At 39.0% G+C, this 27,051-nt stretch overlaps 9 protein-coding genes across 18 annotated transcripts; 5 read left to right on the forward strand and 4 right to left on the reverse strand.

The window, feature by feature from the left end:
• The first annotated feature begins 245 nt into the window (after window positions 1-245).
• On the forward strand, window positions 246-2,241 carry LOC17891406 (probable transcription factor At3g04930). The gene has a single exon (XM_006297598.2). It carries the CDS (start codon window positions 520-522, stop codon window positions 1,879-1,881), a length of 1,362 nt encoding a protein of 453 aa, XP_006297660.1. The 5' UTR covers window positions 246-519; the 3' UTR covers window positions 1,882-2,241.
• An 88-nt stretch (window positions 2,242-2,329) lies between these two features.
• LOC17892237 (bifunctional L-3-cyanoalanine synthase/cysteine synthase D1) lies at window positions 2,330-5,285 on the forward strand. Of its 4 annotated transcripts, none has more exons than XM_023786033.1 (12): window positions 2,330-2,425; window positions 2,757-2,850; window positions 3,084-3,127; window positions 3,225-3,334; window positions 3,446-3,503; window positions 3,590-3,853; window positions 3,932-4,069; window positions 4,160-4,211; window positions 4,384-4,463; window positions 4,557-4,616; window positions 4,700-4,780; window positions 4,866-5,285. In XM_023786033.1, the coding sequence occupies exons 3-12, from the start codon at window positions 3,086-3,088 to the stop codon at window positions 4,953-4,955; spliced, it is 975 nt and encodes a 324-aa protein (XP_023641801.1). In that variant the 5' UTR covers window positions 2,330-2,425; window positions 2,757-2,850; window positions 3,084-3,085; the 3' UTR covers window positions 4,956-5,285. The 4 variants fall into 4 exon arrangements, 3 of the variants coding, with proteins under 3 accessions (XP_023641801.1, XP_023641799.1, XP_023641800.1); XM_023786031.1 differs by lacking the exon at window positions 2,330-2,425 and adding an exon at window positions 2,511-2,648; XM_023786032.1 differs by lacking the exon at window positions 2,330-2,425 and adding an exon at window positions 2,511-2,648 and having other exon boundaries at window positions 2,757-2,841.
• A 601-nt stretch (window positions 5,286-5,886) lies between these two features.
• On the forward strand, window positions 5,887-7,755 carry LOC17890930 (protein translocase subunit SecA 1). Its single transcript, XM_006298418.2, has 5 exons — window positions 5,887-6,226; window positions 6,334-6,482; window positions 6,632-6,793; window positions 7,191-7,306; window positions 7,443-7,755. The coding sequence occupies exons 1-5, from the start codon at window positions 5,989-5,991 to the stop codon at window positions 7,459-7,461; spliced, it is 684 nt and encodes a 227-aa protein (XP_006298480.1). The 5' UTR covers window positions 5,887-5,988; the 3' UTR covers window positions 7,462-7,755.
• A 470-nt stretch (window positions 7,756-8,225) lies between these two features.
• LOC17891576 lies at window positions 8,226-10,581 on the forward strand. 5 transcript variants are annotated; one of them, XM_023786928.1, is made up of 4 exons: window positions 8,226-8,420; window positions 8,551-10,075; window positions 10,160-10,229; window positions 10,335-10,581. In XM_023786928.1, exons 1-3 carry the CDS (start codon window positions 8,338-8,340, stop codon window positions 10,214-10,216), a joined length of 1,665 nt encoding a protein of 554 aa, XP_023642696.1. In that variant the 5' UTR covers window positions 8,226-8,337; the 3' UTR covers window positions 10,217-10,229; window positions 10,335-10,581. The 5 variants fall into 5 exon arrangements, with proteins under 5 accessions (XP_023642696.1, XP_023642695.1, XP_023642694.1 ...); XM_023786927.1 differs by having other exon boundaries at window positions 10,160-10,198; window positions 10,274-10,581; XM_023786926.1 differs by having other exon boundaries at window positions 10,160-10,198; window positions 10,312-10,581.
• Window positions 10,582-11,009: 428 nt separating this feature from the next.
• Window positions 11,010-13,662, forward strand: LOC17893059 (probable protein S-acyltransferase 17). Its single transcript, XM_006297746.2, has 10 exons — window positions 11,010-11,262; window positions 11,364-11,457; window positions 11,840-11,934; window positions 12,043-12,210; window positions 12,298-12,370; window positions 12,466-12,518; window positions 12,630-12,721; window positions 12,833-12,885; window positions 12,978-13,103; window positions 13,199-13,662. The coding sequence occupies exons 1-10, from the start codon at window positions 11,114-11,116 to the stop codon at window positions 13,490-13,492; spliced, it is 1,197 nt and encodes a 398-aa protein (XP_006297808.2). The 5' UTR covers window positions 11,010-11,113; the 3' UTR covers window positions 13,493-13,662.
• A 263-nt stretch (window positions 13,663-13,925) lies between these two features.
• LOC17892136 lies at window positions 13,926-18,664 on the reverse strand. Of its 3 annotated transcripts, none has more exons than XM_006296785.2 (3): window positions 18,503-18,664; window positions 18,047-18,173; window positions 13,926-17,941 (listed from the first exon to the last, which is right to left on the reverse strand). In XM_006296785.2, exon 3 carries the CDS (start codon window positions 17,851-17,853, stop codon window positions 14,137-14,139), a length of 3,717 nt encoding a protein of 1,238 aa, XP_006296847.1. In that variant the 5' UTR covers window positions 17,854-17,941; window positions 18,047-18,173; window positions 18,503-18,664; the 3' UTR covers window positions 13,926-14,136. The 3 variants fall into 3 exon arrangements, with proteins under 3 accessions (XP_006296847.1, XP_023642033.1, XP_023642034.1); XM_023786265.1 differs by having other exon boundaries at window positions 18,047-18,396; XM_023786266.1 differs by lacking the exon at window positions 18,503-18,664 and adding an exon at window positions 18,278-18,483.
• Window positions 18,665-19,004: 340 nt separating this feature from the next.
• Window positions 19,005-20,653, reverse strand: LOC17892907 (DNA ligase 1). The gene is made up of 3 exons (XM_006298195.2): window positions 20,489-20,653; window positions 19,451-20,253; window positions 19,005-19,364 (listed from the first exon to the last, which is right to left on the reverse strand). The coding sequence occupies exons 2-3, from the start codon at window positions 20,241-20,243 to the stop codon at window positions 19,237-19,239; spliced, it is 921 nt and encodes a 306-aa protein (XP_006298257.2). The 5' UTR covers window positions 20,244-20,253; window positions 20,489-20,653; the 3' UTR covers window positions 19,005-19,236.
• A 1,302-nt stretch (window positions 20,654-21,955) lies between these two features.
• Window positions 21,956-24,727, reverse strand: LOC17893708 (coiled-coil domain-containing protein 18). Its single transcript, XM_023785467.1, has 2 exons — window positions 24,694-24,727; window positions 21,956-24,234 (listed from the first exon to the last, which is right to left on the reverse strand). The coding sequence occupies exon 2, from the start codon at window positions 24,125-24,127 to the stop codon at window positions 21,956-21,958; it is 2,172 nt and encodes a 723-aa protein (XP_023641235.1). The 5' UTR covers window positions 24,128-24,234; window positions 24,694-24,727.
• A 513-nt stretch (window positions 24,728-25,240) lies between these two features.
• Window positions 25,241-27,023, reverse strand: LOC17893573. The gene is made up of 4 exons (XM_006298117.2): window positions 26,918-27,023; window positions 25,752-26,449; window positions 25,496-25,629; window positions 25,241-25,365 (listed from the first exon to the last, which is right to left on the reverse strand). The coding sequence occupies exons 2-4, from the start codon at window positions 26,437-26,439 to the stop codon at window positions 25,255-25,257; spliced, it is 933 nt and encodes a 310-aa protein (XP_006298179.1). The 5' UTR covers window positions 26,440-26,449; window positions 26,918-27,023; the 3' UTR covers window positions 25,241-25,254.
• Window positions 27,024-27,051: the final 28 nt, after the last annotated feature.

Raw genomic sequence — 27,051 nt, forward strand, 5'->3', positions numbered from 1 at the left:
AAAGATTTGTGCATCACTTCATTGGGTTCGTTTAAGTCTACATTGTATTTAGCTGGCTTATGTAATAATATTTGTCCATCTGGACAAAAAATCAATTGTTACTTCTTTGGCGTCTTCTTCCCTGAAGCGGATAGCGTTAGCAAAAACGCTCTACGTCAGAACCGCGTTTGGGAAACGCTTACAGTTTGAGTGTTGTGTGGGTGAGGAGTTTTGGTTGGGACCGAGAGAGACGTCACGGCTCAACCAATCCGCAAATAAGGAAGCGCGTGCGTGAAAGGAGTGGGTGACCACTTTGCTTCGTCTTAAACGTTAGGTTGCGGAAATACCAAAAGTAGCCCTGGTTGGGTCGAAGAATCTCATGCCCCTACCACCCAATCACAAGCGTACCAATCCTCGTGAACACACACACCCACCCACCTCCTCTTCATCTCGGTCTCCATCTGGATCTAGGCACTTGGTCCTTACCTCATCGGAGCTGAACCACTCAGATCTGTTTTCCCTCGAATTGTCCCGGTGGAGATGACATCGGATCACCGCGACGCTGTTTTCTCTCTTGAGTCCCCCGATCTGGAGGAAGGAGGTGTAGGAGAATCTGATACTGATGAGGATCTGCGTGATAACGACGACGTGGTTTTGCCGGAATCGAACGATGTAGAAGCTGAAGCCGAAGCCGAAGCCGAAGACGACGATCCTGAAGAGGAGGATCTGAATTCTCCGTCTACGTCATCACTCGCCATGGTTTCTACGATCTCGACTACTGCGGTTGTTTCCGGGACCCCTACGACGGCTTCATCTACAGGCGCCGTGACGGTTGCTCTTCCGGCTGGATCGGCCGTACCTGTCTCCGTAATTCCCGTTGATTCCGATCCGAAATGGCACCGTATGACGGAGATCGTCCATCAGAGACCCCCGATCGATGATTCTAGACGCCTTTTCCAGAGGCTGTGGACTGATGAAGACGAGATCGAGCTTCTCCGTGGTTTCCTCGATTACATGACGACGCACAGAGGCAGCAGCTCGCATCCGCCTGACACGGCGCCGTTCTACGAGCAGATAAAGTCGAAACTTCAGCTTGATTTCAACAAGAACCAGCTGGTTGAGAAGCTTCGGCGGTTGAAGAAGAAGTACAGGAATGTGATGAGCAAGATCAGCTCTGGTAAAGAGGTATTCTTCAAGAGCCCTCATGATCAGTCTACTTTCGAGATTTCTAGGAAAATTTGGAACCAAACCGGGAAAATCATTGGGTTTGAAGACAACAACGTCATGGATTTTGAAGAAACCAATAACCACCATAACACCAACGGTAACTACTCCACCTTTAACAGCCCTGTTTCTAATCCGGAGCTCGATTCTGAAAACGGAATCGAGAAGAAATTGACCATGAGTAGTAGTAGCGGATCCAGGAAACGATCGCGATCGAGAATTGGGAAGATTGAGGAAGACAACAAACCCACCCTCGCTCCTTGTGATGGGCATATACCAAATGCAGCTAGCAATGTTAACCTCAACGAAACAGCAGCTGCCATTAGTATTGGAGGAAATCTCGGGGGTTTGATCGAAGAGACTGTGAAAAACTGTGTCTCTCCTGTGATCAAGGAGTTGATGAATGGGACGACAAGTATGATGATGGCTGCAATGGGAGGAGGGTTTCCGGGTAGTGGTGGTGGTGCTCACGGCTTTGGCTCGTTAAGCCCCCTGTTTACAAGGCCGCTGAATTTTGGTTTTGGTGTAGAAGGGGGAGGAAACAAGGCAGTGGCGGAGGAGCGGTGGAGGAAACAACAGATCCTTGAGCTGGAAGTGTATTCAAGGAGATTAGAGTTGGTTCAGGAGCAGATTAGAACGACTTTGAACGAGTTAAAGACGATGCCGAGTGGTGTATGATGACGAAGAAGAGCAAGAAGAATAAGACAACAAAATAACCACTGGGTTGATGTTTGATATATCTGAGTTAACCTTCTGGTGTGTGGGTGAGTATAGTACGAGATTTGAATCTTTTTGTTTTTTTTCAAGTTATAAATTGTTAAGGTATTATTGTGATCTTTCTCTAGGTTTTTTTTCATCAGTCTTTTAATTATTTGTCAATAGGGATGAATCATAGGGGAGAGGGGGTTTGTGTATAACCTTTGTATTAGATTATAGTTTTTCTTTTTTCTCGTAGAATCATTTGTTCAATAACAAACAGACTTCTAAATCTATTTTTCTTTCCAAAGAAAAAGTAATAATTTTAAAATTTGCGTACTACTCTTTGTCTAAATTATTATTTTTTTCTTTTTTTGTAATTACATTTTTATTTTGGTTTATTTATTGATCGGATACAGTTTGTTTCAGTGTCATACCAAGAAGTTGATTTCTTTTGCATCGAAAAATCAATATCAAGATTTTTAGAGAAGGCAGAAACTTCTCCACGTGAGAGGCGAATTGTTAGGTATGGTTTGTCATGAAATTAAAAACTACATAAATGACTCAACCACAAAAAAAAAAAAAAAAATTATAAATGTTAATATTTACTTACACGAGTGGGTATGGGTGGTGTTATGGTGATGGTGTCGTTGCGTTATTTATATGCACTCAATAAATTCTTATCTCTGTCGAAGGAATAGTTCTTTTGAATCTCTCCCTTGCTTCTTCTTCGACTGAATCTCGTAGCGGTAACCTCTTTTAAGTTTCCGGCTTTGTAATCTTTTTGAACTGTTCTTTTGTCTCTTCTCCAATATTTTCATAATTAAATAATTTCGCCTCTTCATGTTCAATTTCAGCTCTCAAGAACACGAGGTCACGAGCAATAACACACTCCCTGGAAAACTCACTAAATTCAGCATCATATCGCCGTCAAAACTCGAAGTTAGTTTGGTACACATGTTATCTTCTGTTCAAATTTTTTTGTTCTCTCCGTCTTGGTTTCACAATGTCTTGTTCACTCTTCCGTTTATGAATATTTATAAAGATGACAAATTGTCTTGCTCGTCAAATTGTAATAGAGCCTATTTAGTAGAAACTAGGGACATTGCGTGCAGATAGTGTCTTTAATCCTTTTACTTTCTTTTGATCCAAAACTGAGAACATTTATTTTGGTGGAATTTCAGAGATGGAGGAGGACTGGTGTTCGATCAAGGATGATGCAACTCAAGTAAATCATTACTTTTTTTGCTTTCTCTTTAATCAATTAAATATCTCATTGGCCTAAATAAGTTTTCTCCTTGGTGTATGTTTTTATTGTGTGACAGTTGATTGGTAACACCCCAATGGTATATCTAAACAACATTGTAGATGGTTGCGTTGCCCGTATCGCAGCTAAGCTAGAGATGATGCAGCCTTGTTCTAGTGTTAAGGAGCGGTATTTATACAAGAACCATTCTCTCTTGTTTGCTCCATGCAATCTTTGTTCTTTTGTGTCTTTTTCTGATAAAAACATTTTGGTTCTTTTCAATGTTCTTCCGCTTACCAGAATTGCTTATGGTATGATTAAAGATGCAGAAGACAAGGGATTGATTACTCCCGGGAAGGTAGAGCAAAACATATCATACATCTGTTTTCCTTTTTCGTCATTAGAATGAATATGAAACTTAAGTCCCTGGTGGTTTTTACTCAGAGCACACTGATTGAGGCTACCTCTGGTAACACCGGGATCGGCTTAGCCTTTATCGGGGCAGCTAAAGGTTACAAAGTGGTGCTCACAATGCCTGCGACCATGAGCCTTGAAAGAAAGATCATTCTTTTAGCATTAGGTGCAGAGGTGCACCTTACAGATCCGAGTAAAGGCGTTCAAGGAATAATGGACAAAGCTGAAGAGATATTAAGCATAACTCCAGATGGTATCATGCTTGAACAATTCAAAAACCCTTCAAACCCGCAAGTATGGACTCTCCTTTCACATTATATGTTGCTTTCCATCTCTCTTTTTATTTATCAATCTAAATCGGTTCTTCTGCAGACTCATTATCAAACCACGGGTCCGGAGATTTGGAGAGACTCTGCAGGGGAAGTAGATATATTGGTTGCTGGTGTTGGGACTGGTGGAACGCTTTCCGGATCAGGAAGATTCCTCAAGGAGAAGAGTAAAGACTTCAAGGTAGATTACTTATATTTAAGTCCAACCATATCATGAGAAACACATTAGTTACAGATTTGTACTTACAAGCACTTCACTTATCATCAACAGGTTTACGGGGTGGAACCTTCAGAAAGTCCAGTAATCAGTGGAGGCAAACCGGGTGAGTTCGTTTATCTCTTGATTGCATCGAAGCTTTTAAATCTTGATCTTGAGTATAATAACATTAAAAGACCTAAGTAAACATTACTTCGTGGACTTTCTTGTTGCTAAATCTCTCTATTGATCTCACCTACCATAAAACTCGGATAGTACTGGTTCTCGGTTTCTTCTAGGTACACATTTGATCCAAGGTATTGGTGCTGGAGTCATCCCAGACAATTTGGATTTGAACGTTCTTGATGAAGTCATTCAGGTAATGTAGCTGAGGTCTTTATCGGTTTTGTCTTAATAAACGGGATGAAATGTCAGAGAAATCAAACAGAGATGTTGGAATTCTTATTTATAGGTGACAAGCGTGGAGGCAATTGAAACAGCCAAACTACTTGCCCTGAAAGAAGGATTACTGGTAGAATCTCCGGTTTAACAACTTTTGTGTTGGTTGAAGCCACCAGAAGAACATTAAAAAAAGAAGTTTATTTGTCTGGGCAGGTGGGAATATCTTCCGGAGCAGCTGCAGCAGCAGCGATAAAGGTGGCAAAGCGGCCAGAAAACGCTGGGAAACTCATAGTTGTAAGTAGAGTCATACATAACTTGCAACTCTAATTACTGTTTTATGTTTTAAAAGAAGATGTATCGGTTCCTATTCGCTTTTCAGGTGATTTTCCCCAGCGGCGGGGAACGTTACTTATCGACTTCACTGTTTGAATCGGTCAGACGTGAAGCAGAGAATTTGCCAATTCATTAAGATGCTACCTTTCGGTTTGTTTCGATGTTTTTTTTTCACAAACCATATTAACTAACACTAGACAATTTGGGTTGAGGATTGTGGAAGAGGAAGAAGATCAGAGGACAAGAGACTATAAGCGAACACATGATGGATTTTACCTTTGAGACAAGTGTAACTCCTGAGCAGACCTTCTCTTTGAAAACCAATCTTCTCAACAACTCTTTGGGATGCTTTGTTTTGAGTTTGAACAAAAGCTTGAAGCCTCAAAACATGAGGCATGTCATTGAACACTTGTGATACTGCAACTGACACTGCCCTAGTGCCCTTGTTGTTATTCCCTTTCCCCAATACTCGTGACACAATCCATACCCAATATGCGCTTTGAATCTTGAAAATAAAATTATACAAAACATTTACATACTTTTACAATCTCGATCGTCGCCGGACCATCTCAGGAAGTCATGACCGTCCTTTAGTTCGAACAGCCTGATGGCTGATGGTGACTCTTGAGAGATCAATCTCCATGTTTTTTTATACAAAAATTTTGGTTGGTGGAACTTTTGACTCTGAAAGACTATTATACTTCGGTTATTACCATATTTATTTGGTTCATTGTTTTATTACAGGATGCCGTGTTTTACATGCAATTTTTATTGTAAAACACATTAAATTAAGTAGCAGTCATATATTCGGTTTATATATATATATATATCCTGATTTCCGGTTCTTAATTAAAGACTTGGTTAACAATTTGTGTAGGTTTAGTTGAGTCTTTCTGATTTGTTTGTCGATTTGTTAGTGTTTTTTTCTTTCTAATTTTGAAAAAAGTAAAATACGTCTTTTTTTTTTCCTTTTTTTTTTTTTTTCTGTCGACCAGTAAAAACGTCTAACATTAAAATAAATTTAATCTCCCATCAGTAAAACGCTGCGTTTTGGATTCAGGGTTTTTGGATTCCGACACGGTGAAGAACAACGAGATCCTCCATTCTTACTTCATCTTCTACACCTGAGAAAGAAACCCTAATTGTTCAGAAAATATAGTTTCCAAAAAATGTGGTCTTCAAGAACTCTCAAGTATATTATCAGGTTAAGGCCTGAACCAATTTCTTCTTTATCCTCTTCTGCGCATTTGCTCTCTCGAGGTCCTTTACTTCCGTCGCAGCACCGATCAATTACCTCCACGGCGCCGCTTCATGGATGGATGGACTCTATCAAAGGTGTTTTCACCGGAAATAAGGACACTCCTGTGGAAGAATCAAATCTACCCGTTGAAGCTTTCACTCTTCTCCGTAAGTCTTACGTGGGATGCCTCTGTGTGTGTGATTGAGAAATGGGAATTGTAATGGTGGATGTAATGTAATTACTCATCAAAGGTTTCATCTTTGGTTAAATTTAGGATTTGCTGATGAGTTGAAGAATGCTAGAAGGTTAGGAAAATTTAAGCAGTACATTGTGGGTAGAAGCAGCGAGGCCACATTTGCAGAGGCGTTTGAGAAACAAGAAGCTGTTATTCGGTATCTCGGAGCTCTTGATGTTACAGGAGAGGTTGGTTTCTTTCTTAGCATACTACTTGAGTCTATTTCTCCGTTTCCATCTTATTCACATGACTTAGCTAATAGTTTGCTGAATCAGTGAGAATAAGAAGATATCTGTTGGTATGTCTTGACTGTAGCATTAGGTTTCTTGATGTGTAGAATCTCAAAGCCAGTCAGAAACAAGATGCTGCTAAACATTGCAAGTGCACAATAACGGACGTCGAGAATACGCTGGCCAAGTTTACTTGGGCCAGGCAAGCTCACAAGAAGATGGCAGAGTTGAAAGAAGGAGGCAAACCGTTACCAAAGAATATGGGAGAGGTATGCTTCTTAGCTCAATAAGCTCCTTTCTATTGGGCAATTTGCATGACTGTGGTCACGTTTCTCATTTCTTAGACGTAGAAATATACTTAGAGCTTGTGAGATTGTGCATTGACACTCTCCTCTTCGGGTTGGTCATCCTCAAAACCTTAAGTTTCTACACCTAACTGATTCCCGGCTCAAGAACAGACCTCTATTATAACAGGAACTGGTTTGTAACTTGGTTAATTTGCATTGTTGGTTAGATTGATGTTAAGTGTTTAGAAACAGTCATCTTGCACTATGTTGGTATTGTTAAGATTTTCGTTTACATATAGACAGATTGCTGTTACCTGCTGGTACTGCATCTAATAAGCTAGTTATGATGACACTAAATTGTTGTATTGGTCTATTGAAGCTGCAAAAAATGATGGGGTCAACACCGCTGGATCTGGCGAGATCAAACTTAGCGAAAAGTGGGCAGATCAGCCGCAATGCTCTGTGTCCCTGCGGTTCCAAAAAGAGATATAAAAGGTAAACAACTTTAAGGAGCTTTCACTTTCCGCCAAATACACAAAACTGTGCTAATCAAATCAAAACCTCTATGTAATTTCATCATCTTGCTTTTCCTTTTACTGATTTGTTTCTATTATTTTCTTCTTCATTGAAGATGTTGCGGAAAGGATTGAAGAACACAGAATTTGATCGAAAACATCCAAAGATCGAGCTGGATGATCATTGTTGGAGCTCATTTTTCGTTAAGCAACAAATCTACAAGCTTTCTTTTGACTCTTTCTTGGATTCATCTGCTGTTTATGTTCTGTCAGAGAGAAAAAGAAGAATTTTGGTTTCTTTGTAAGGTTAGTCAATAATGAAATCCTCTGAATTCTTTCATAATTTTAAAAATTCTTTCAGAACTTAAGTTACCTGTAAAGTTTAAACCTAACAAGTGAGGAGTAATAAGTTATGTTCTAAAAATGTCATTCAAAGAATTTGGCCATCAAACTTTGGAGTCTTTTTTTGTTTATTTTAATGTTCACTCAGAATAAATCCAACTCAATCTCTAGCAAAAAGAGAGTTGATCCAAAAACCGAATGAATTCTAATTTGATAACAATTTTTGTTAGATATCCAAAATTGGCAAAAAAACCAAAGTTTTAGTGCAATTTTTTTCTTTTGTCTTTTGCACTTTTTGTACATCATAGTTAATAATAGACTCCACGGTCAAACTTCAGAAGCAATCTAAATACATGATTCAACGGCCATGATATTTTTGATTTAATCTAACGGTCAAAAACTAAAATCAAGTTTTTTGGTGTTTTGAGTCACGAAATAAGAATGCTGAACTAGAGCGTGGTTCTTTCTCCCTCCCAAATCAGGTAAGAATTGTCTCTTTCTCTCTTCTTCTCTCCTTTCTTTACAAAAACAGAAACGAAAGCTTTCCTCAAAACCAAATCTCAAACAGAAAAATCAAACCCTTTTTTTTTTTTTTTTTTTTCTGTGGTCCATTATCACCTTAAAAAGAATAAAGCTTTGTGCTTTGCGTAAGAAGTAAGCTTTCCATCCATGGAACCTACAGACTCTTCACCACCACGAGATACGTCGGAGCAGAACCCAATGCCTTCACCAAACGGAAAAACTGAGACTTGGTTCGTTTCTTCTAACTCTCTGTAACTGATGATTGTTGATTTCTCGGTTTCGTAGTCGTAGAGGAACATTCCCTCATTGTTTTTGATCGATTGTTTATTTTTGTCCTTCGTTTTGTGGGAGTAAATCTAGGGTTAAAGATTTCAAAAGGATTGCTATAGATCTGGATTTAGGAGAACGTTTGAGCAGTAAGATTCGTGAGACCGCTTCATCCATTTTTGACTTTTCACTTCAATGGGAGGAATATGATAAGGAGATGGAGTTAAAGGATAAACTATTTATGGAGCGGTTTGTGGAGCTGAAGAAGAAGGAAGAGCGAGTGAAGCTGGTTGAAGAGAGAGAGAGGAAGGTTGAGCTGACTGAGGCTTCGATCTCTCAGCGGCTAAGTGCCTTGGAGGAGAAAGAAAATGAGTGTGATATGAAACAGTTTCTGGGAGAAAATGTGATGAGAGCGATTCAAGAGGAACATGGAGAGCTAATGAGAGGGTTTCACGCAAGGGAGAATGAGCTTAGGTTGCTTGATGAAACCATCAGGGAGAAATCGAAGGATCTGGAGAAGAAAGAAGTGGACTTTCAACTGAAACAACACGCTGAAACCAGAGAGATCGAACACAGGAGAGAGTTTCTTGAGTTAAAGGAGAAGCAACTTGAAGAAAGGGAAAAATTGCTGGAATTGAAACAGAGACAAGTAGATGAACGATCAACAAATGCTGAGACTTGTAAGAGATCTTGGGTTGAATCTGTGTCAACAAAGGAGGGTAGAGATTCTGAGTCTCTGATTCCCCCTGGCAAAAAACAGAAATCCATTACAGAACTCTACCATGCTGGTGAAGAGAAGAATGCGCTACATATAAAGATAAGTTCTTCTCTTGCATCTGCAACTGACTCTGAGCATACAAGTGAAGCAAAGAGAAGAGAGGCTTATGGAATTGCCTGCATAGATGAACCTGATGAGGATCCTGAGCCATTCACTTGTCCTGATCCAGACTTTAACGATTTTAACAACAAGATAAGCTCTTTCGCCTTGCGTCAAATATGGGCTCTGTATGATCCTATAGATGATATGCCTCGATACTATGCTCAGATCAGGGGGATTACTTATAAACCTGATCTGAGTTTACGGGTGAAATGGCTCGAGTCAGTGCAAACCACAGAAAATGAGGTGCCAATTCCCATTGCTTGTGGGAGATTCATATATGGGAAAACTGAGAAAAAAAGCCAGTTCATGTTTTCTCATAAGATGAATCCCATCACACGTGGCCAACATGTCACTATAAACCCGAGAAAAGGCGAGACATGGGCTCTTTTCACAGATTGGACCGAGACTTGGAACTGTCACAGGGAGCAGCACAAGCCTCCTTACAAATACGAATTTGTGGAAGTCCTGTCTGAATTTGACAGTGATCATGGCATTGGAGTGGCTTATCTAGGGAGAGTGGAGGGGTTCACATCAGTCTATAAACATGCTTCTCGACATGGATTTGTCAAAGTCATGATACAAGCCGATGAAATGCTTAGATTTTCTCATAGAGTTCCATCGATTGAAATGACTGGACATGAGAAAGAAGGAGTCCCAGCTGGATCTTTTGAGCTAGACCCTGCTGCTATTCCCCAAGCTTATCTTAAAGCTGCTAAGGTTGAAGAAGAAAAGATTAGGGTATAGTTTTGGTTTGAGTTAAGTGCAAGTCTGATATGGGTTCACTCTTCTTTATTATATAAATAAATATATGTATGTATGCAGAAAATGCATGGAACTGGATCTGTGTATTCCTTGGAACCGGTATTTATCTCTTACTGAGTCTCTCTATCAGGTAGTGTCATGACTGTTTTCACAGTTTCATTGATAATTTATCAGATTCTTAAGCAGCTTTGATCCTTATTGCAAATTACAAGATCATATCATATAAATGTAAAAGGGAAGGAAGGCAACTGCATTGGAGAGTTGTTGCGTATAATTAGTTGTGCGGTTATGGGATGTTGATGAAGGACTTGAGAGCCATTTCGTAGGCCGGACTCTGGAACTGACATAGTTTCAATAAATTTGAAGAAGAATAAGAACACACATCATGATGACTTGTCTCTTAACATTTTTATTTTGTTATTTGGTTGCATGGTTTAATTGTGAGATTTGAGATATAAAGGGATAATATAACATTAATCTAAGTGCTCGCCTGTGAAATTAACATAAGATTTCAGATAAACTACACAATTACGTGAATATTTGGAGTTTGATTTGTGGTCATATCCACAACCAAATCTTGGAATCATCAAAGAGTGTAAAGTTTTAATCTTTAGTAAGCTATGGCAAACCAATTTTGAGTCTCTATATTTTTGAAAAAGAAAGTCACTTATGTGTGAAATTGTTGTTATTAAAAGTTTTGTTGGGTTGTTAAGTTTGCTTATATTATTATCCTTTTTCATCAAAACAAAAACTCGATTAGTACACTTGAATTGTTATTGTATCCAATAAATATAAACATATATTCTTCCTAACTCCATATTTTTTTTTATAGCTTTGTTAATCCGTTTCCTAAATTTGCAAATCAAGCCCCTAATTCTGAAGCTAAATATATATAGAGTGGGCCAAATATTTTTCCAGGAGGCAGAGAATCTGAGAAAGCAAAGTAATTGGGTTTTAACACAAGGGAGAGAAGAAAACAAACAAGTGAAACTTTCCACGATCGGAGAGACGAGAATGGCGGTACAGTGGCTTCTGGTGTGTCATGGGATGGTGACGCTAACGGTGGTCATCTCCTTCCTCTGTGGTCAATGGCCCATCTTCAAAGGCACACCTTTTCAGTGGATTCATTACTTCATCACTTTCGGCGCCTACGATTACTTCCTGTACTTCTTCTTCTTCGCACTTGATTAGTTCTTCCATGGTTAGCCGTTTGATCTGTGCACAATTAGGGTTCCTCTGATTATGCTCTGTGGTTGGGTTGCAGGAGATTTGTGGGATTGGTGTTCGGTTCCAAGGGAACGGACGTGATTATGTCTGTGGAGTATTTCTGTTGCGAGCGTCCTAATCCTGTTCTGCAGGTGAGTTTGATCTTCCTTTTGTTTGGTATGGTGTAGACTCTTTATCGGCACTGTGATCAGTTACCACACTCTAAGCTCTACATCGTTCTTATTCTTAGTTTTGGTTTCTAGAGTTAGTGATCGGACTAATTGGGGATTAGGAGATTCGATTTAATGACTGATACCTCATGATATGAAGATCTTGAGTGGTTCTTTTTCATGATTTTGAGATATGGGAGGATATATTTTTCATTAGAGGTATCTTAAGTGCTTACTTGTGAGATTTGCACATGATTCTGTGAATTACTTTGTTTGGTGGTGACTATATTGTGTTTGATCTACTGTTTTATAATCTTCTGTAATATCAGATTCACAAAAAGCATTTTTCTACTCCGATTTGTAGGTGATTTATGTAGCCATTATGGGATCAACTTACTTCTTAACTGCAAAATCTTCATTCATCTATATACCTGGATATTATATTGGCGATGTTCACAAGTAAGGACTGCACTTCTTCTTTTACCTTTATGATGTCAAGTCCTGAATTTATATGCGTAATCCCATTTTATATCCTTAACCTTAAGACCATGTATTTGATTTTTGTAGGTACGCGAGCTTTCTGGCTGTTATAATTGGTGTCATACTTTTCTTGTTGACAAGCTTTTCTGATCCAGGTACTGTGAACGCTGAGAATGTTTCACGGTACATTTCTGCTTACCCCTATGATGATATCATTTACTCGGAGAAAGATTGTTCTACGTGTAAAATCCCAAAGTAAGTGCACTAAAATCCTGTAGTTAACCTATTAAAGAGCATAGTTGTTTTTATGTTAAAACTTTTACATTTATTTTCCTCATTTAGGCCTGCTAGATCCAAGCATTGCAGCATCTGCAACCGCTGTGTGGCTCGGTTTGACCATCATTGTGGGTGGATGGTTTGTACTTAGCCCCTGAGCTCTGAGCTCTGTTTCTTCTTTTGCATCTCATACCAATATATTGTTTGACCTAAACATTTTCCTATTTGTTTCAGAATAATTGTATAGGCGAAAGGAATACCAAATATTTCATGGCTTTCCTCTTTTGGTGAGCGTTCATTCTTGAATATTTTGCATTATACTTGGAAGAATCCCATTCAGTCTTGTGTCCTCATCATTTCTTTTGATTCATGTTAAATGGTTCTTTAGTGCTTTGTAGGCATTTCCTTCTTTGCTTGTACGGAACAATAGCCATTGGGTTTATTCTCGCTGGGCGAGTAAAAGAACTTCGTGTTGTACATATTTTAACCGGTATACATCAAACACGCCCTTGTTGTATTAACGATCATATCTTCTTAAATTGGTTTCAATCTTGTTATACCTTTCGATTCCTAATCTAGTCTTTCTTTCTCTTTTCTGCAGTCTATTACGGCGTAGATAAATCTTTCCGTAGCTTAGCTCCTCGAGTTTTACAGGTGAGTAAACCTAACTAACAAATTCCCGGTCTCACAATTCGCATGTGTGTTAATACTGTATCATATCAAAATATCCTATTTATTTGAAACAGTGGCTAGTTGGTACATACAACACCCAGATTCTCCTAATGGTGTTTCTCGCCATTGTTTCTCTCCTCCTTGCTGGCTTCTTCGCTTACCACGCAAAACTCTGCTTAACCAACACAACAACTAATGAGGTTTTAACTTTTTCCGCCTCTGCAAATTAAATCATATCAGATCTGTCTCGTCCACTAAATAAATGTTTTTTTTGGGGTTGTATGCTTTCTGATAGACATTTAAGTGGAGAGAATATCTAGTCTTGAAGAAGAAGTTCAGTGAAGCAAAGGCGAGCGCTGCTGCTCTCAAGGCAGGAATGTCATGTGAACAGAAGAAGCCATTAACAAAAGGAAAATGCTTTGGGCTCTGTGGGAGATCCTCTGCTCATGAGGAAGCAGAGGCCAAAACCGAAGCTATAGCGAAACTGAATTTGTATGACAGAGGAAGTTTCCAAAACGTTTCTGAGATTGTTTTCCCTTTATCGTCAAGACCATCTTCTTCCAGCAAATCAAAACTGAAACCGGAATAGTAATAGGAGACTTTGTATACTACATTAAAGCTTTTGGTAGCTTTTTTTTTTCCCTTTTTAGCTTTTGGTTAGTGACTGGTTTTGGTTATTTGGTCTTCAATGCAATTTTAATTTTTTTACATGTTACCCTTACATTTAATCATTCATATATACATGATTTGAGACTCAAATTGTAAAAGGCTAATCAATCTGGTTGGGGAAATTCAACAAGCTACTCAGCTTTAGCAAATATTTTTCGTCATGAGTTGGCATAGAAAGATTAAGATTGTGTATGCTAGTATGTACCAAGATTTCATGTTCAATGTTGCAGACTTGCTTCTATTAAAACAGAAAAAAAAATTAAATTGTGTATTTCCAACCGTAGCTGCTAAAAGCTGGAGTATGAATTTTATACGTATGTCTGTAAAAGCTGCGTTTAGAGACCATTTTGCGATAAACTGAAAACTAAACTTTATAATTCACCGCTGCACAGAAAAAACAACATAAAAAGAGTCTGCAAATCCATAAGCCATCGTCAAAGACAATATTTTGATCATTTTCTCGACAATCACCAAACTTAAAAGCTACCATTAGATTCTACTTGACATTATCCATATCTACACAATCTCTGAAGATAGAAATCGGATGCATACTTGGAACTGTGCTCAGTCAAAGACTATGGTGCGACTTGGAATTGCTATCGGGTCAAGTTCCCAGCATCCTCCTTCAACTAGCCTTGTTCTGACTGCCGGAATCTGATGAGAAAATCTACTCATTTCTGCCTTTGGAATGACTACAACATCCGCATTCAACCCTTCTTTCCTCTGAATTTTGTATAGAGAACTAGTGCCTTCAGCAATCAAAGCCACAACCTTTACGATCTCCCCATCACAGTTATCTTCCACCACTTCTACAATGTCATGTTCTTCGGTGCTATCACAGTTCTTATATAGAGCCCATATCTCACCTTTCCTTGGGTATACTTTGATTATGAACCTGTTACTACTGTCGAAGGGTTTGACCTGATGTGAGAAGCTGGCACGAGGAAAGATTTTGGGTCTTCCCTTTTTCAACTTGAATTCCCCACAATACACAGGGCGGGTTACGGGAACTATAGATGGCGAATACAGCTCCGTCGGTGTTCCACGTAACACAAACTTAGGCTTGGTTTCAATTGTCTTGATCTTCACATACTCTGAGGGCATTCCCTTGTCATTGCTATAAATAGCCCATATCTGATTAATTCGGAATTTGTCTTCAGATCTCAGGTTCTTGAAGTCATAGACATTTCTTCGAGGTGTTTTGCAATTTGCCGACACAGGAGTTGCATTAGAGAACTCGTAAGTGGAAAAGAACACCTGAGTTGGCAAATCATTCAGCTTGGACAGAGACGGAATTTCACCATTGGGTCTTTGTTTCTTTGAGCTCTCTCCTTCTGGACTCTCTGCTGGTTTGTGAATGCCATTGGGAGATTTTCTGACTCCCAAAGAATTTGTCACAAGACACTTATCAGTTTTCTTTGGGGTCTTCATCTTGTTGCCTCGTTTTGCAATTTCCTTGTTATCTCCTTGTTGGTTTGGCATTGTCTGAAGACGAGGAGATTTTCGAAGTTTGAAAACATCTGTGGCCTCACCATTCTTTGTGGACTTGTTTGGTGTGTTCTTTTGATCAACTCCCAAACCCTTATCAGTTTTCTTTGGGCTATTCATTTTGTTGCCTTGTCTATCACTTTTCTTCTCATCTTCTTGTTGGGTTGGAATTTTTTGATGACGAGAAGATTTTCGAAGTTTGAGGACATCTGTGGCCTCACCATTCTTTTTGGACTTGTTTGGTGTGTTCTTTTCATCAACTCCCAAAGAATCTGTCACAAGACCCTTATCAGGTTTCTTTTGGTTATTCATACTGTTGCCTTGTTTATCACTTTTCTCCTTATCTCCTTGTTGGCTTCGAATTGTTTGAAGACGAGGAGATTTCCGAAGTTTGAAGACATCTGTGACCTCACAACTCTTTCTGGACATGTTTGGTGTGTTGATTTCATCAACTCCACAGGAAGAAAAATCATAGCTTCTGTTCATTCTGCGTATGACTTCCTCAAGATTACTGCATATGCCTTTATCATAATCAGATTTTCGACGTTTCCTTGGGGATGGTGCAGTCTCTGGAAGTGACTTGACCTTCGCTCCAACCTTGGGAGCGTCGGGATAAAGGCCGTCAGCTTTAACTTTCAGGATCTTACTATCCATCTCCATATCAACTGCATCAGCCTGAAGTATATATTTTGGTAATGCAGCCGGATCCAGTTCATATGATTTAGCTGGAACACACTCTTTCTCTTTTCCGGTCCTTACGACTGCTGGTACTTTGTGAGAAAATCTAAGCATATCTTTCGGTGTAAATTGAATTTGGCAAACTCCATCCTTTGCCTCCCAGTGAAATAGGGGAACAGAACCTTTTAGTTTACCCAGATAGGCCACTCCAACACCGTTAACATTGTGAAAATCACTAAGAATTTCCACAAAGTCATACTTGTATGGTAATTTATGCTTTTCTAGACTACTGTTCCATTCCTCATTCCATTCTCTGAACATAGCCCATATATCTCCTTTCCTCGGATAGATGGAAACAATCTCGTTGCAACACAAGTGATGCATTTGACCTGAAAAGATTGAGCGGTTCTCAACTTCCCCTGTTTTCCAATTTTTGAACTTACCGCAAGCAACTGGAATACTATCATCATTCTTATCACATACAGGCTCAAGGTAGGTAATTTGCAGCTTGAACTCGGCATTCAACACTTTCTCTACCCGAACGTATTTCCTAGGCATACCATCTCTAGAATCAGTTGTAGACCACACTTGATTGACAGCAAACTTTTCTGTATTCCGTTCAACACCAAACACATCGATCTCCGGATCAGGTATATCAAGTGTATTAGGATTTTCATTAGCTTTGTATCCATTTTCTACTCTATCAATCTTGCTCAACAAGGCTGCATCTTCTCCATTACCATCACAGCCTTCACTAACTTTGTTTTTGGATGACAAGGTGTCTTCATTTCCCGAATTTGCGTTTTTCTTGGTTTTTCTTTTATTAGCATGTGAAGAAGCAGAAGAAACCCCAGAATCAGCCTGTTCAGTTGACTTCTTATCCTTAGCAGTTTGCTTCATATTAAACTCAGACTCAAATTCACAACCTGAATTTCTCTTTTTATTTGGATGATCACCACTGTTTCCTCCCTTTGCGTAAAAATCCTGTGACTTTTTCCTCGACGACTTCCTCTTATTATTTTCATTCGTATCTGTTTTACCCCCAGCAGCATCAGAGCTATCCACCTCAAAACTCTTAGAGGATTCCTCAACCGCTGTTCTCCTCCTTTTGGCTGCTTTATTCTTCTTTGGAGCTGATAAATCAGGTATTGAATTTGTTGCAGTAGTATCTGGTTCTTTTACTTCATGTTGCGGCTTCAATACATCAGCTTTAGGTATTTCAGCAGAATTTCTCATACCTGTCTCACCATTCTGGGATCTTCTTCCTTCAGTGTCATTCTCGGTACAACTCTCATCTTTCTTGAGTTCTCTGTCATCAGCACCTTTTTTCTGATTTTCTTGATTTTTCTTGTTGAGTTTCTCTCCAACTGTCCCATTCTTATCCATCTCAGCTGCTGAACTTCTTGATTCTGCTCCAGTAGAAACATTCTGCCGAGATGTATTGTACATCCCTTGATACCGAAATTCTTTTTTACGAGCAGTTGAACTACCAGGTGGCACTCCATCAAACGTCATGCTGTGAGCAACATAAGATTTCCGGCAACTGGAACAATGCATAACTGTGTTCATATATTCTCTCAAGTATTTATACCAACGGCCACAGTGCCTGCAACGCGTCCAGAATGTGTAAACACTTACAGTATTCTCAGCAGCATTGTTTGTCGCTGCACAGTGGCGACCCAAGTTTGCGTTTGCATGCTTGTTAGCTAAAATTGAATGGGATCTGTATCTGACGTCATAGTTAGAACGTGTAATCCGATCAGAAAGCAATCTGTTTGCTTCCCCAACCAACTTAAAAGCAGCCTCTGAACCAGGAAACTTGTTTTTGTCTGGATGGAGAAGCAGCACGAGCCTTCTGTATTGCTTCTTGATTGTGTCGGCATCAGCAAACGGCTGAACCTGAAGGATACCATACCAATTGTCAAGCCCTTTGATTTTATTAATTGCAGAAGAATGGACATCACATATGGTTTTCATCTGCAGTAAGTGTTCGAGACTGGGGAAGAGTCTTTGAGCCTTGGTAACAAATTTATGAGCTTCAACAAAATCACCAGCCTCCATCTTTTCCTCTGCTATTTTTTTCGCCTTTGTAGCATCTTCTCTATTGCATTCCATTGCAACAATAAACCTCCTAAATAAAATCTTCCCAGTCAGGTAAGTCTATGAAACACAGCGCAGTCAGGGAACCAATAACTCATAGTCCCTGCAATACACACAAAAAAAAACAAAAAGCAGTGCACTCACATTGTTATAAAACTATCAGTTCATAGCCCTAAGCAGTGTAAGTAAAACTTTACTTAGTGCTTACCAGTTGAGAGACAAGAACTGTGAGATATGTGAACAATGCACACATCCTTCGTCACATAAATAAATTCAATAGGCTTAAAGAGTCTGGACTTGGAGGATATTAACTCTTCTGTGTTCAATTGATAATCCTGCAAACCCCAAAACCATGAAAAACTACAGTAATCGAAATCAAATGTAACACTGAAATCTTAACATGGAAATGCAATTAATAGAATGGCTCAGAACTAATTACTAGTAGAAACGAAATCGTACGGACGATTCGTCTTCCTGGAAATACAAAATAAAGGGAGAAACGCAGGAAATCAAACTCTTATGATCCAAACACGAACTCGCCGGAGACAGCAGATACATCTTTATCAAATCGAAAGCAGTGATCAAATGTGAATGCATGCGCAAGTTCCGATCAAAACGAGGCAAGCAACGGGAAACAATTCGAAGAAGGGAGAAGAAACTAAACCTGAGAGAAATGAATAACGGAGAAAATCCCAGGAGCTCGCAGTGCAGAAGGGGAAGAAACGAAATCGAATTTCACGAATCGATTAGAGAACAAATTTAAGAACCCTAACTTTGAATAGAATCAGAGAGCATAATCGAGGAAAAAGAAAGAAGAAGAGGGAAGTGAAATACTCTTAGGAGGGAAAATTATTTTATTTTTCTTCTAAAAAATATTTATCTGGGTAATTGAAAAAGCTTTACACATAGCAGCTACAGCTAGCTACTGTAGTATACACTTAAGAAAATGACAAATTATCCCGTTTGTGCCACCAAGCTTTTTCTTACGCACATGCGAAGTTTTAGTTAATTTTCCTTTTTTAATTCCTGATTTATATTCCTGATTTTATATACTGAGAAACTTTACATTTTTGAATTAAAAATCCTGATGTACTTACAATTGTCCAATTATACTGTATGTGAGAGAGCATATGGTATCGACATGATGACGCAGATAGGAGGATAACGTTATATTTGGGTTGAAACAATCAAAGGTTCGAAAACCACAGAGAAGAACCGAAATAAAGAGTCAACAACACTCTCTATTTGTTACTTACTAGTTGTTGGCCCTAATTAAGAGACCAGTCCTATCACTAGGGTTACTCTCATACTTGCTAATTTCTAGAGTTAATCCAAAATAGAAGCTCACTTAATTAGTAATCTCTCTCCTTTTCTAGTGTAAGCTTCTCTTCAGTTTCCTCAAGAGTCTTTCAGCGTTTCTTTCCTCTGGTATGTGAACAACACTGGGGGATGCTTTGGCTCATCGTACCTGGACTTAACATCAGATACCGATGGCATACCAACATTGACTGGCGCCGATGTTAAACCTGAAACGTCCAATTTACCAATCATATTACATTGTCTATATTTTTTTTATCATAATGAACAAAAGTACCAAGAGAAGAAAGTTTACCAAGATTGTCCTCCTCTACACCAGTGTGCTTCACAATCACGGTTTTTGTCTTCAGCTCGACTTCCACATGAGCGCTGTTCAAAGAACCCGCTTGATCTTTCCTTGGACTTAATTCGGTTGTACAATCATTATCGGCCAATTTCTTAAGCTGAATGAGTTTCTTTTCCCATGATTTGACTTGACTCTTGACCAAATCAAGTTCTTTCCCTTTCTCTTCAATGTCTTTCTCCTTCAACTCTACTTCCCTCGACCTCTTCTCAAGCAGTTTTCCAGATTCTTCGATCTGGTTAACAATCAGCTTCAACTCTTTCTTCTTTCTTTCTGTTTCTGCTTCCATTTCTCTCTTACGCTCTTGAACACTACGAGCCTCATTACAACGCCTCTTTAGCTCAGCCATAACCTGTCCCAATTGTTTATTCTTTGACTCAAGCTCACTGTGAATCCTGACCAATGACTCCAGCTTTACAGTCAGTTCATTCCTCTTTAACCTCAGTTCTTGTGTACACTCTTCCGCTAATTTCTTCAAATCACCAGCGTTGGACTTTTCTGCCTCAAAAGTTTGACTCTTTTTCTCAAGCTCTGAGCTCAAAATTTGCAGCTCCTTCTCCTTAATGTCTAGCTCCTGGGACCTCTTCTCAACGTTGGCTTCAACCATGCCAAAATGGTTGAGTAAACCTTTCAATTGACGGACGCATATTATTACTCCCGAAGCATCGTCTTTGAGTTTCTCCATAGATTTTCGGATATTCTGTCTTCTCCCCAAACCAGCAATCCCCAAGTCATCTTCAACCATAGTTTCCCTCCTGCAAACCAATCAATGTCAGAACAAAACAAAACAGACAATATTGAAACACAACTCAAAACGAAAAAAATATAGCAGGAATCAGAACTCCTAGTGTCCGAGATACAGCATACAACATTGTAAACATAATCCACCACAGAGACCTTAAAAGAAAGCACCTTTTGTTCAAGTTCCGAAAAAGACTAAGAAAAACACAAAGGTGAACAAAAAGACCCTAGAGTAGGCTAAGAAATTACCTTACTGTAGCAGGAAAATGAAGAGCTAGACAAGTTTGAAAAAGAAGAAGAAGATTAATGGAGAGAAAAGGGAAACTTCTTGGTGGTTCCGTACAACACAAGCGTTCGACTGAGCCTAGGGTTTTGCTATTTATCGTCTTTCCCTCTGCTCTGCCATTGATTCTACCTGAGATTGTTGTTGCCGGCTCGCCTGAGACTGAGATTCCCCATGTGAAAGCCTACTTAACGGGCTTCTTCTGAAGAGTGAGGTACTCATTGGGCTTTTCTTCTTTATAAAGTCTAAAGTCCAACACGTCTTTTTCCGACATGTCATAACATTCATGTACTTATCATAAAATATCAAAACACTAGTATACAAGTATTTTAGAATTTTGACTATACAGTAGTAACAGAAGTTATAATTTTGGTGACAGAATCATGATTGTCATTTAAATCTGTTTGAAATCACGTAAACCAATGGTGAAGCTGATTTAATAAGGTTATCCTAGTGTAGTACTCAGTAGTAGTGTTTCTTGATTAGAGTGGCAAGCACTAATCACTTCTCTATCAAGCTATCATAATTCATAAACATCGCAAATAACATTTAGATAAAACCTTTACTAAACAAAAAGCTAATATTTTAATTTGGTCCATAGAACAAGCTTGAACAACTCTCGGTGCACAAGTCAATCCTTTAGCTGGATTTAAGCAGTACCTACGATGGAAACAAAATGGTTCTCTGTGCAGTGCAGATTAAACCAGAGAAACTTAGCCTTAAGACCTAACATTACCATCAGCACGAGCTATACACGCTTGCTTTTCGGTTATTACTTAGCCTTAAGACATATAGAAACATTAGGATCTTAGTTCATCTAGGGTTTAACCTCAGGTTTAGGCACCTGAAGATTCACACTTGGTAGTTTGAGCAGAAGCCGGATTAGGAGAATTAGCTTGTGGATTTGATGAGGACGTGCCATGCTCCAGACAGCAACGAAGTTGAGGGACTGAGTTTTCTCTTTGAATCATGAGCTTGGCGATGAGGTCTCCTGGGAGATTGATTTCAAGCTTATAATCTGCCACAAGTTCTAGTATAGCTCTTAATCTTCCAGCATCTTTTTCTTTAGCCTAAAGGAAGAACCAAAACATATATAGTCTCATTATCTCTAAATAAGTAAGTAATTAAACAATTACAAAGATCAGGGAAGTCAACAAAAGAGTTAAACCTGGGAGGATTTAGTTGGTCTATTGTCCAGGGCAGACCATCTTAGATTGATGATCTCTTTCCTTAGGAGATCTGAGGGTATGAACTCTCCATTAAGCTTAAACAGACATATAAGCCGGACTGCAGGAATATATTGGTTTTTCTTGATGAGCTCCTTAACAAACTCTGCAAAAGATAAAGAGTTTATTTCAGTTCATAGTTTATACGCCTTATATGTATCGGAAAATGCATAGAAAAATGTTTCTGAAGATCTGATGGCTACAAAACTAACTTCGGATTTCAGTGTTGAGACTAAGACACTTGAAGAGTCTTGGAGCCTGTTCATAATGAGCAATAGACGAAGCAAGTAAAGCAGCTTCTTCGTCATTGATCAATTTCCTTAATCCATATACCACAATGAACAGAAGAAAGGCGAGGGCCTCGAGAGATGATTTTGGAGCATCCATAGATATCTTCCCTTTCCAAAAAGTTGCCACTTGTGTGGCTTTTTCCTGCAGTTGAGGATCATCTGATCGTTGAATTTTTGTGAGCTCCTCAAATAAAAGAACCAAAATCTCAAGCAATGTGTCTTGTAAACCCAAATCTACATTATGAAGCTCCTGCACTTCTCCCAGAACAAATTCTGCAGGATTAGGTAAAGCTCTAAGAAGACTGGAAACTTCATTGCGCGAAAGAGAAGCTGGGAAGTCATGATGCACGAGAGCATCTTCATTAACCGTTTCAGTTTCTGCTGCAGTTGGCTGCTTCTCCTGCTTAACAAGAACAGTGCTCATATCTCTCAGCCGTTTCTTCTTCACATCAAGTTCTCTTTGAATTTCCCCAAGTTCTTTAGATTTCATGTCAAGCTGCTCGGCTGAGATCGTTATCAGATTGTTTAATGCTTGGACCCTCTTTTCATTGACCTCAATGTCAAACTTGCAGTGGTTGCTCGATTCTGCAACACATTCCAACTCCATGTCTTTAACAACAAGCTCTTCAGATTGTCCCTGGATTAACTGACAGATAGATTCACGCTGATTACGCAAGAGAACAAGCTCATTGGTTCGTTGCTCAATCAGTTTTATGATTTCCTTCAATTCTTCAGATCTCGAGTCAACTGCTTTACGACAAACTGATATCTTGTTGTTTAATGAATATATCCTCCTTCCTTTAAGCTTAATGTCAGAAAGGGAAACCTTGATGGATTTTCTCACATATCCCAACTTCTTCTTCGCAGAAAATAACTCCAATGACCGAATCTTAAGCAGCTTCTGTCGTGACTCTAGTTGCGCATCTACCGTTGCAAGCTGTTTACCAGATTCTTCAATCTTGTCAAGAATCAGTGTCAAATCTCTGTTCTTCCTATCTGTCTCCTCTTCTATTTCTCTTGTAAGCTGAATGAGTTTCTTCTCCTCTGACTCTATCTGATTTTTAAGCAGATTTAGTTCCTTTTCTTTACCTTTGACCTCTTGCCTAAACCTTTCAGCCCTTACATTCAAATCAGTTGCTTCGGCCTCTGCTGCTTTAATCTCTATTGACCTTACTTCCATTTCAGAGTTGCTTCTGCAAATAGTCTCCAAAATTTCCTCGTGTTTCTTCTCCTTAGCAAGAAGCTCTTCAGATAGTACTTGGATTAACTTCTTGATAGTATCATGCTGATTCTGCAAGACACCAAGTTCATTGATCTGCTGCTCAATCAGCTTTTGGTTTTCATCCAATTCTTGGGATTTCCTGTCGATCGTTTTACTACAATCCTTTATCAAACTGTTTAGTGACTGTATCTTATTTTCTTTCAGCTGAAGGTCACAATTGGAAAGTTTGATGGATTCCTTCAAACATCCCAAAAGTTTCTCAGTAGAAACTAGCTCCATTGACCGAGTGACAAGCCGTCTCTGTTGCGACTCTAGTTGCTCATCTGCTGTCGCAAGCTGTTTGTTAGATTCTTCAATCTTGTCAAGAATCAGAGACAAATCTTCCGTCTTACTAGCTGTTTCTTCTTTCACTACCCTATTACGTTCTTCCACCTTGAGGGCCTCATTGCAAAGCCTCACACGCTCAGACTTGACCTGTTCCAGCTGTTCACTCCTTAACTCAAGCTCTCTCTGAATCCTTGCCGATGAGTTCAGTTTCTCACTCAGTTGATTCCTCTTTGACCTTAGTTCTTCAGAGTACTCTTCCACCAACTTCTTCAAATCACCAGCTTTAGACTTTTCTGCCTCAAAAGTTTGAGTCTTTTTTTCAAGTTCTAAGCTCAGAGTTTGCAGCTGCTTCTCCTTGAACTCTAGTTCTCGAGACCTCTTGTTAATATTGGCTTCAGCAGTGTCAAAATGCTTACGTAAACCCTTCAATTGACGAGAGTAGGCTATAATTTCAGACGCATCAACCTTGAGTTTTTCCACTGTTTTGCGGAGATTCTGTCTCTTTGACTCGGTGAGTTCTTCATAACGAGTCTTCTCCATAGCAGAGAGAGCAAAACAAGAACGGCCAACAGCGAACAACCTCCACACAACCACCCCGTCGAAAAGATGAAGACTTTCTGAAATTTCAGTCTTCAAAATCTGCAAACCTGATAGGAAAAGGAAAAAGAAGAACAAAAGGAGATGAGATTTATAGCAAGAAAAAAACCAGGAAATCAAATGAATGGAAAATGCAGGAAAGGAGAGAATCTTAGATCTAAGCAAAAGAAATCTCCAGAAAATGTGCACATTGTTGCCAAATCGACCACACAGATAAAAAGATGAAAGCTTTTTTTAGTAGTTCCGAGAGGACGAACAGAGGAAACCCAAAGCTAAGATGGAGAAAAACCCTACCCTAAGTAACGAAAAATCCTTGCGTATAATACAAAACGACAAGCTCATACTGAAGTCAGATAACTAAAAACAGCAAGTTACCCATGAAACGATCAGAACAACAACAAAAACCCTAACTTTCACTGAATCAAGGTGGGGTAAAAAAATAATACAGAGGGAAAACAAAGAGTTTGAAGAGATAAACGCAGGTGTTAGCGAGAATCAACAGTGTTCACCTAAGCTTGTTCTCTTAGTGTGCAAAAAGTCTGAGTTTTTTTTTTTGTTCTGCAGTGAGAGTAAGAGGGACGAAGAAGATGACGACAGATAAATGGAGGGAGATTGAGTAAAGAAAGAAAGAGCAAAAAAAAAAAATTAATGATCGTTAGATTAAATGAACAACAGCCGTTGGATTATGCTGACGTTGCTGTTTTAGCCGTTGCGATTATTACAGAGAGCATGGGCAAGAGACGGACGACTAGATGCGCTGCTGCTTCAAGCTCTTTTTTCCAACACTTCTTTTATGTATTTACTTCTCTTACTCACAATTCTTTTTTATAAATAAATAAGAATAAGCAAAATTTTCGTTTTTTAAAATGCCAAACATTGAAATATTAATAAAAAAGGAATTAAAAAACCTTTAACTAAATTTATCTATAAAATATATAAGTTTTTATTAAAACAAAATGTTATTGCAAAAAGTCGAAGTTGTAACAAATCTATGAGAAACATCACAAGGTCTCCTCCTCCAATGTTGTCGTTTAGTCGGTTCCTACTAGCCTTTAATAAGATGTAGGAGTCTAAAGACCCATGAATTTGACAAGAAGGTCTCCTGGAATATCGACTTCGAGCTTATACTCTGCCATAAGTTCAAGTGTCTGTCTCAGTCTCCAACCATCTTTGACTTCAGCCTAAAGAAATATAATCAACAGAGAGATGATATTTCCTCAATTAGTACACATGACAATAACCAAGAGTGACATAATTATATATCAGATAACTAATTTAACAAGCCAAGTGTGTGTGTTGTTATATATTAACCTTGGATTGGCTTCTTAAATTGGTGATCTCTTTCCCCAAGAGATGTAAAGGAGAGAAGCCTTTGAGCTTAAAGAAACATATAAGCCGGACTGCGGCAATATAAATGCGTATACTGATCAGCTTCTCAACATACTCTGCATATAATAAGATATATATAAAAAAAACATATATATAAAGCCCTGCATGCATAGCCTTTTCAATTATATGATGTGAGATTGTGATGGATATACAAAAGAAGTAGTGATCAATCAATCACCTGGGACAAAATGGTTGAGACCAAGCGATTGAATTATTGTTGGAGCATGTTTGAAATGAGCAATATAGGAGGCAAGCCGAGCAGTCTCTTCTTGACTGATGATTGATGAACTGATCTGCAACCTATACGCACCAATGAAATGCAGAAAGTCCATCACCTCGCTAGATATCGTCATGAGACTTGTACTTCTTATCTTCTCTATCCATACAACTGCCAACTCTTGGACCTTCATGATGTCACTGGACTCAGGCTTAACCACATGCGTTGGGTTCTCCATTTCCTTTTTAATATCATGCATAATGCATCCCTCGTGTTGCTTAAGCGTGTACACATCTATACGCTCCTTTTCCAATTCATCCATCCGTTTATGGAGCTGAGTGTAATGATCCTCTGCCTTGTGCTTTACCGGCCTCTTGTCTCTTTTGGTCCCAGCAGCATCAAAGCCATCAACCTCAGAAACAACATTTTTGAATTCCTCAACACTTCTTCCCCTCTTTTTTGTTGAGCTACTAGTTTCATCCCCTATGTTGCACGCAACGTAAGACTTCTGGCAAACGGAACAGCGCATGACTCTGTTCATACATTCTCTGGAGTATTTATGCCCATGGCCACAGTTCACGCAACGCGTCCAAAACATGTATTGAGTCTCAACAATATTCTGACGACCCCAGTTTGCATTCGAATCCATTGTAGTGAATCTACTTTAAGTCAAAACCTTCCCAGTGAGCTTAAAGTCTCGGAAAGACAGATCAGTAGAGGGACCAATTACTCATAGTGCCTGCAATGATATTATGCAATATTGACCTAGCTAAAGGATCCTAAGACTCAGAGTAAGCAGAACTATACTTAGCGCTAAACGTTTCTTCAGAGACAAGGAACTGAAACTAAAGCAGAGAGCAATTAATATAAAACCCCCCAACAGATTTAAACAAGACTCTCTCAACACTTATTCTAGTCGTAACTAATTTCACACCAATCGATAATTAGAGTATGAACGACGTCTCCAAATTAAAGACACATACCAGAACTCAACAAATGAAGAATGAATTATATAACAAAAAATAATGGTGAGGAATTGAAACCCTAGAGTAAGAACTTACAGAGGAGACATTCATAAGAATATAAAAAACATAAATTTAGCGAAACAAAGAGGAGAGTAAACATACCACAGTCCGTCCTCTAGCTACCACCTTAACAGAGTATCTGTGACCTTGTAGAGGCGAAAGATTCTAAACCTAATTAAGTCCCAAATCTTTCGGAGTTTGAAAGGCCATAAGAAGGAAGCCCGGTCTAGTCGCCT

Source organism: Capsella rubella, unplaced genomic scaffold (assembly GCF_000375325.1).
Source record: "Capsella rubella cultivar Monte Gargano unplaced genomic scaffold, Caprub1_0 scaffold_3, whole genome shotgun sequence".
Lineage (NCBI taxonomy): Eukaryota > Viridiplantae > Streptophyta > Magnoliopsida > Brassicales > Brassicaceae > Capsella > Capsella rubella.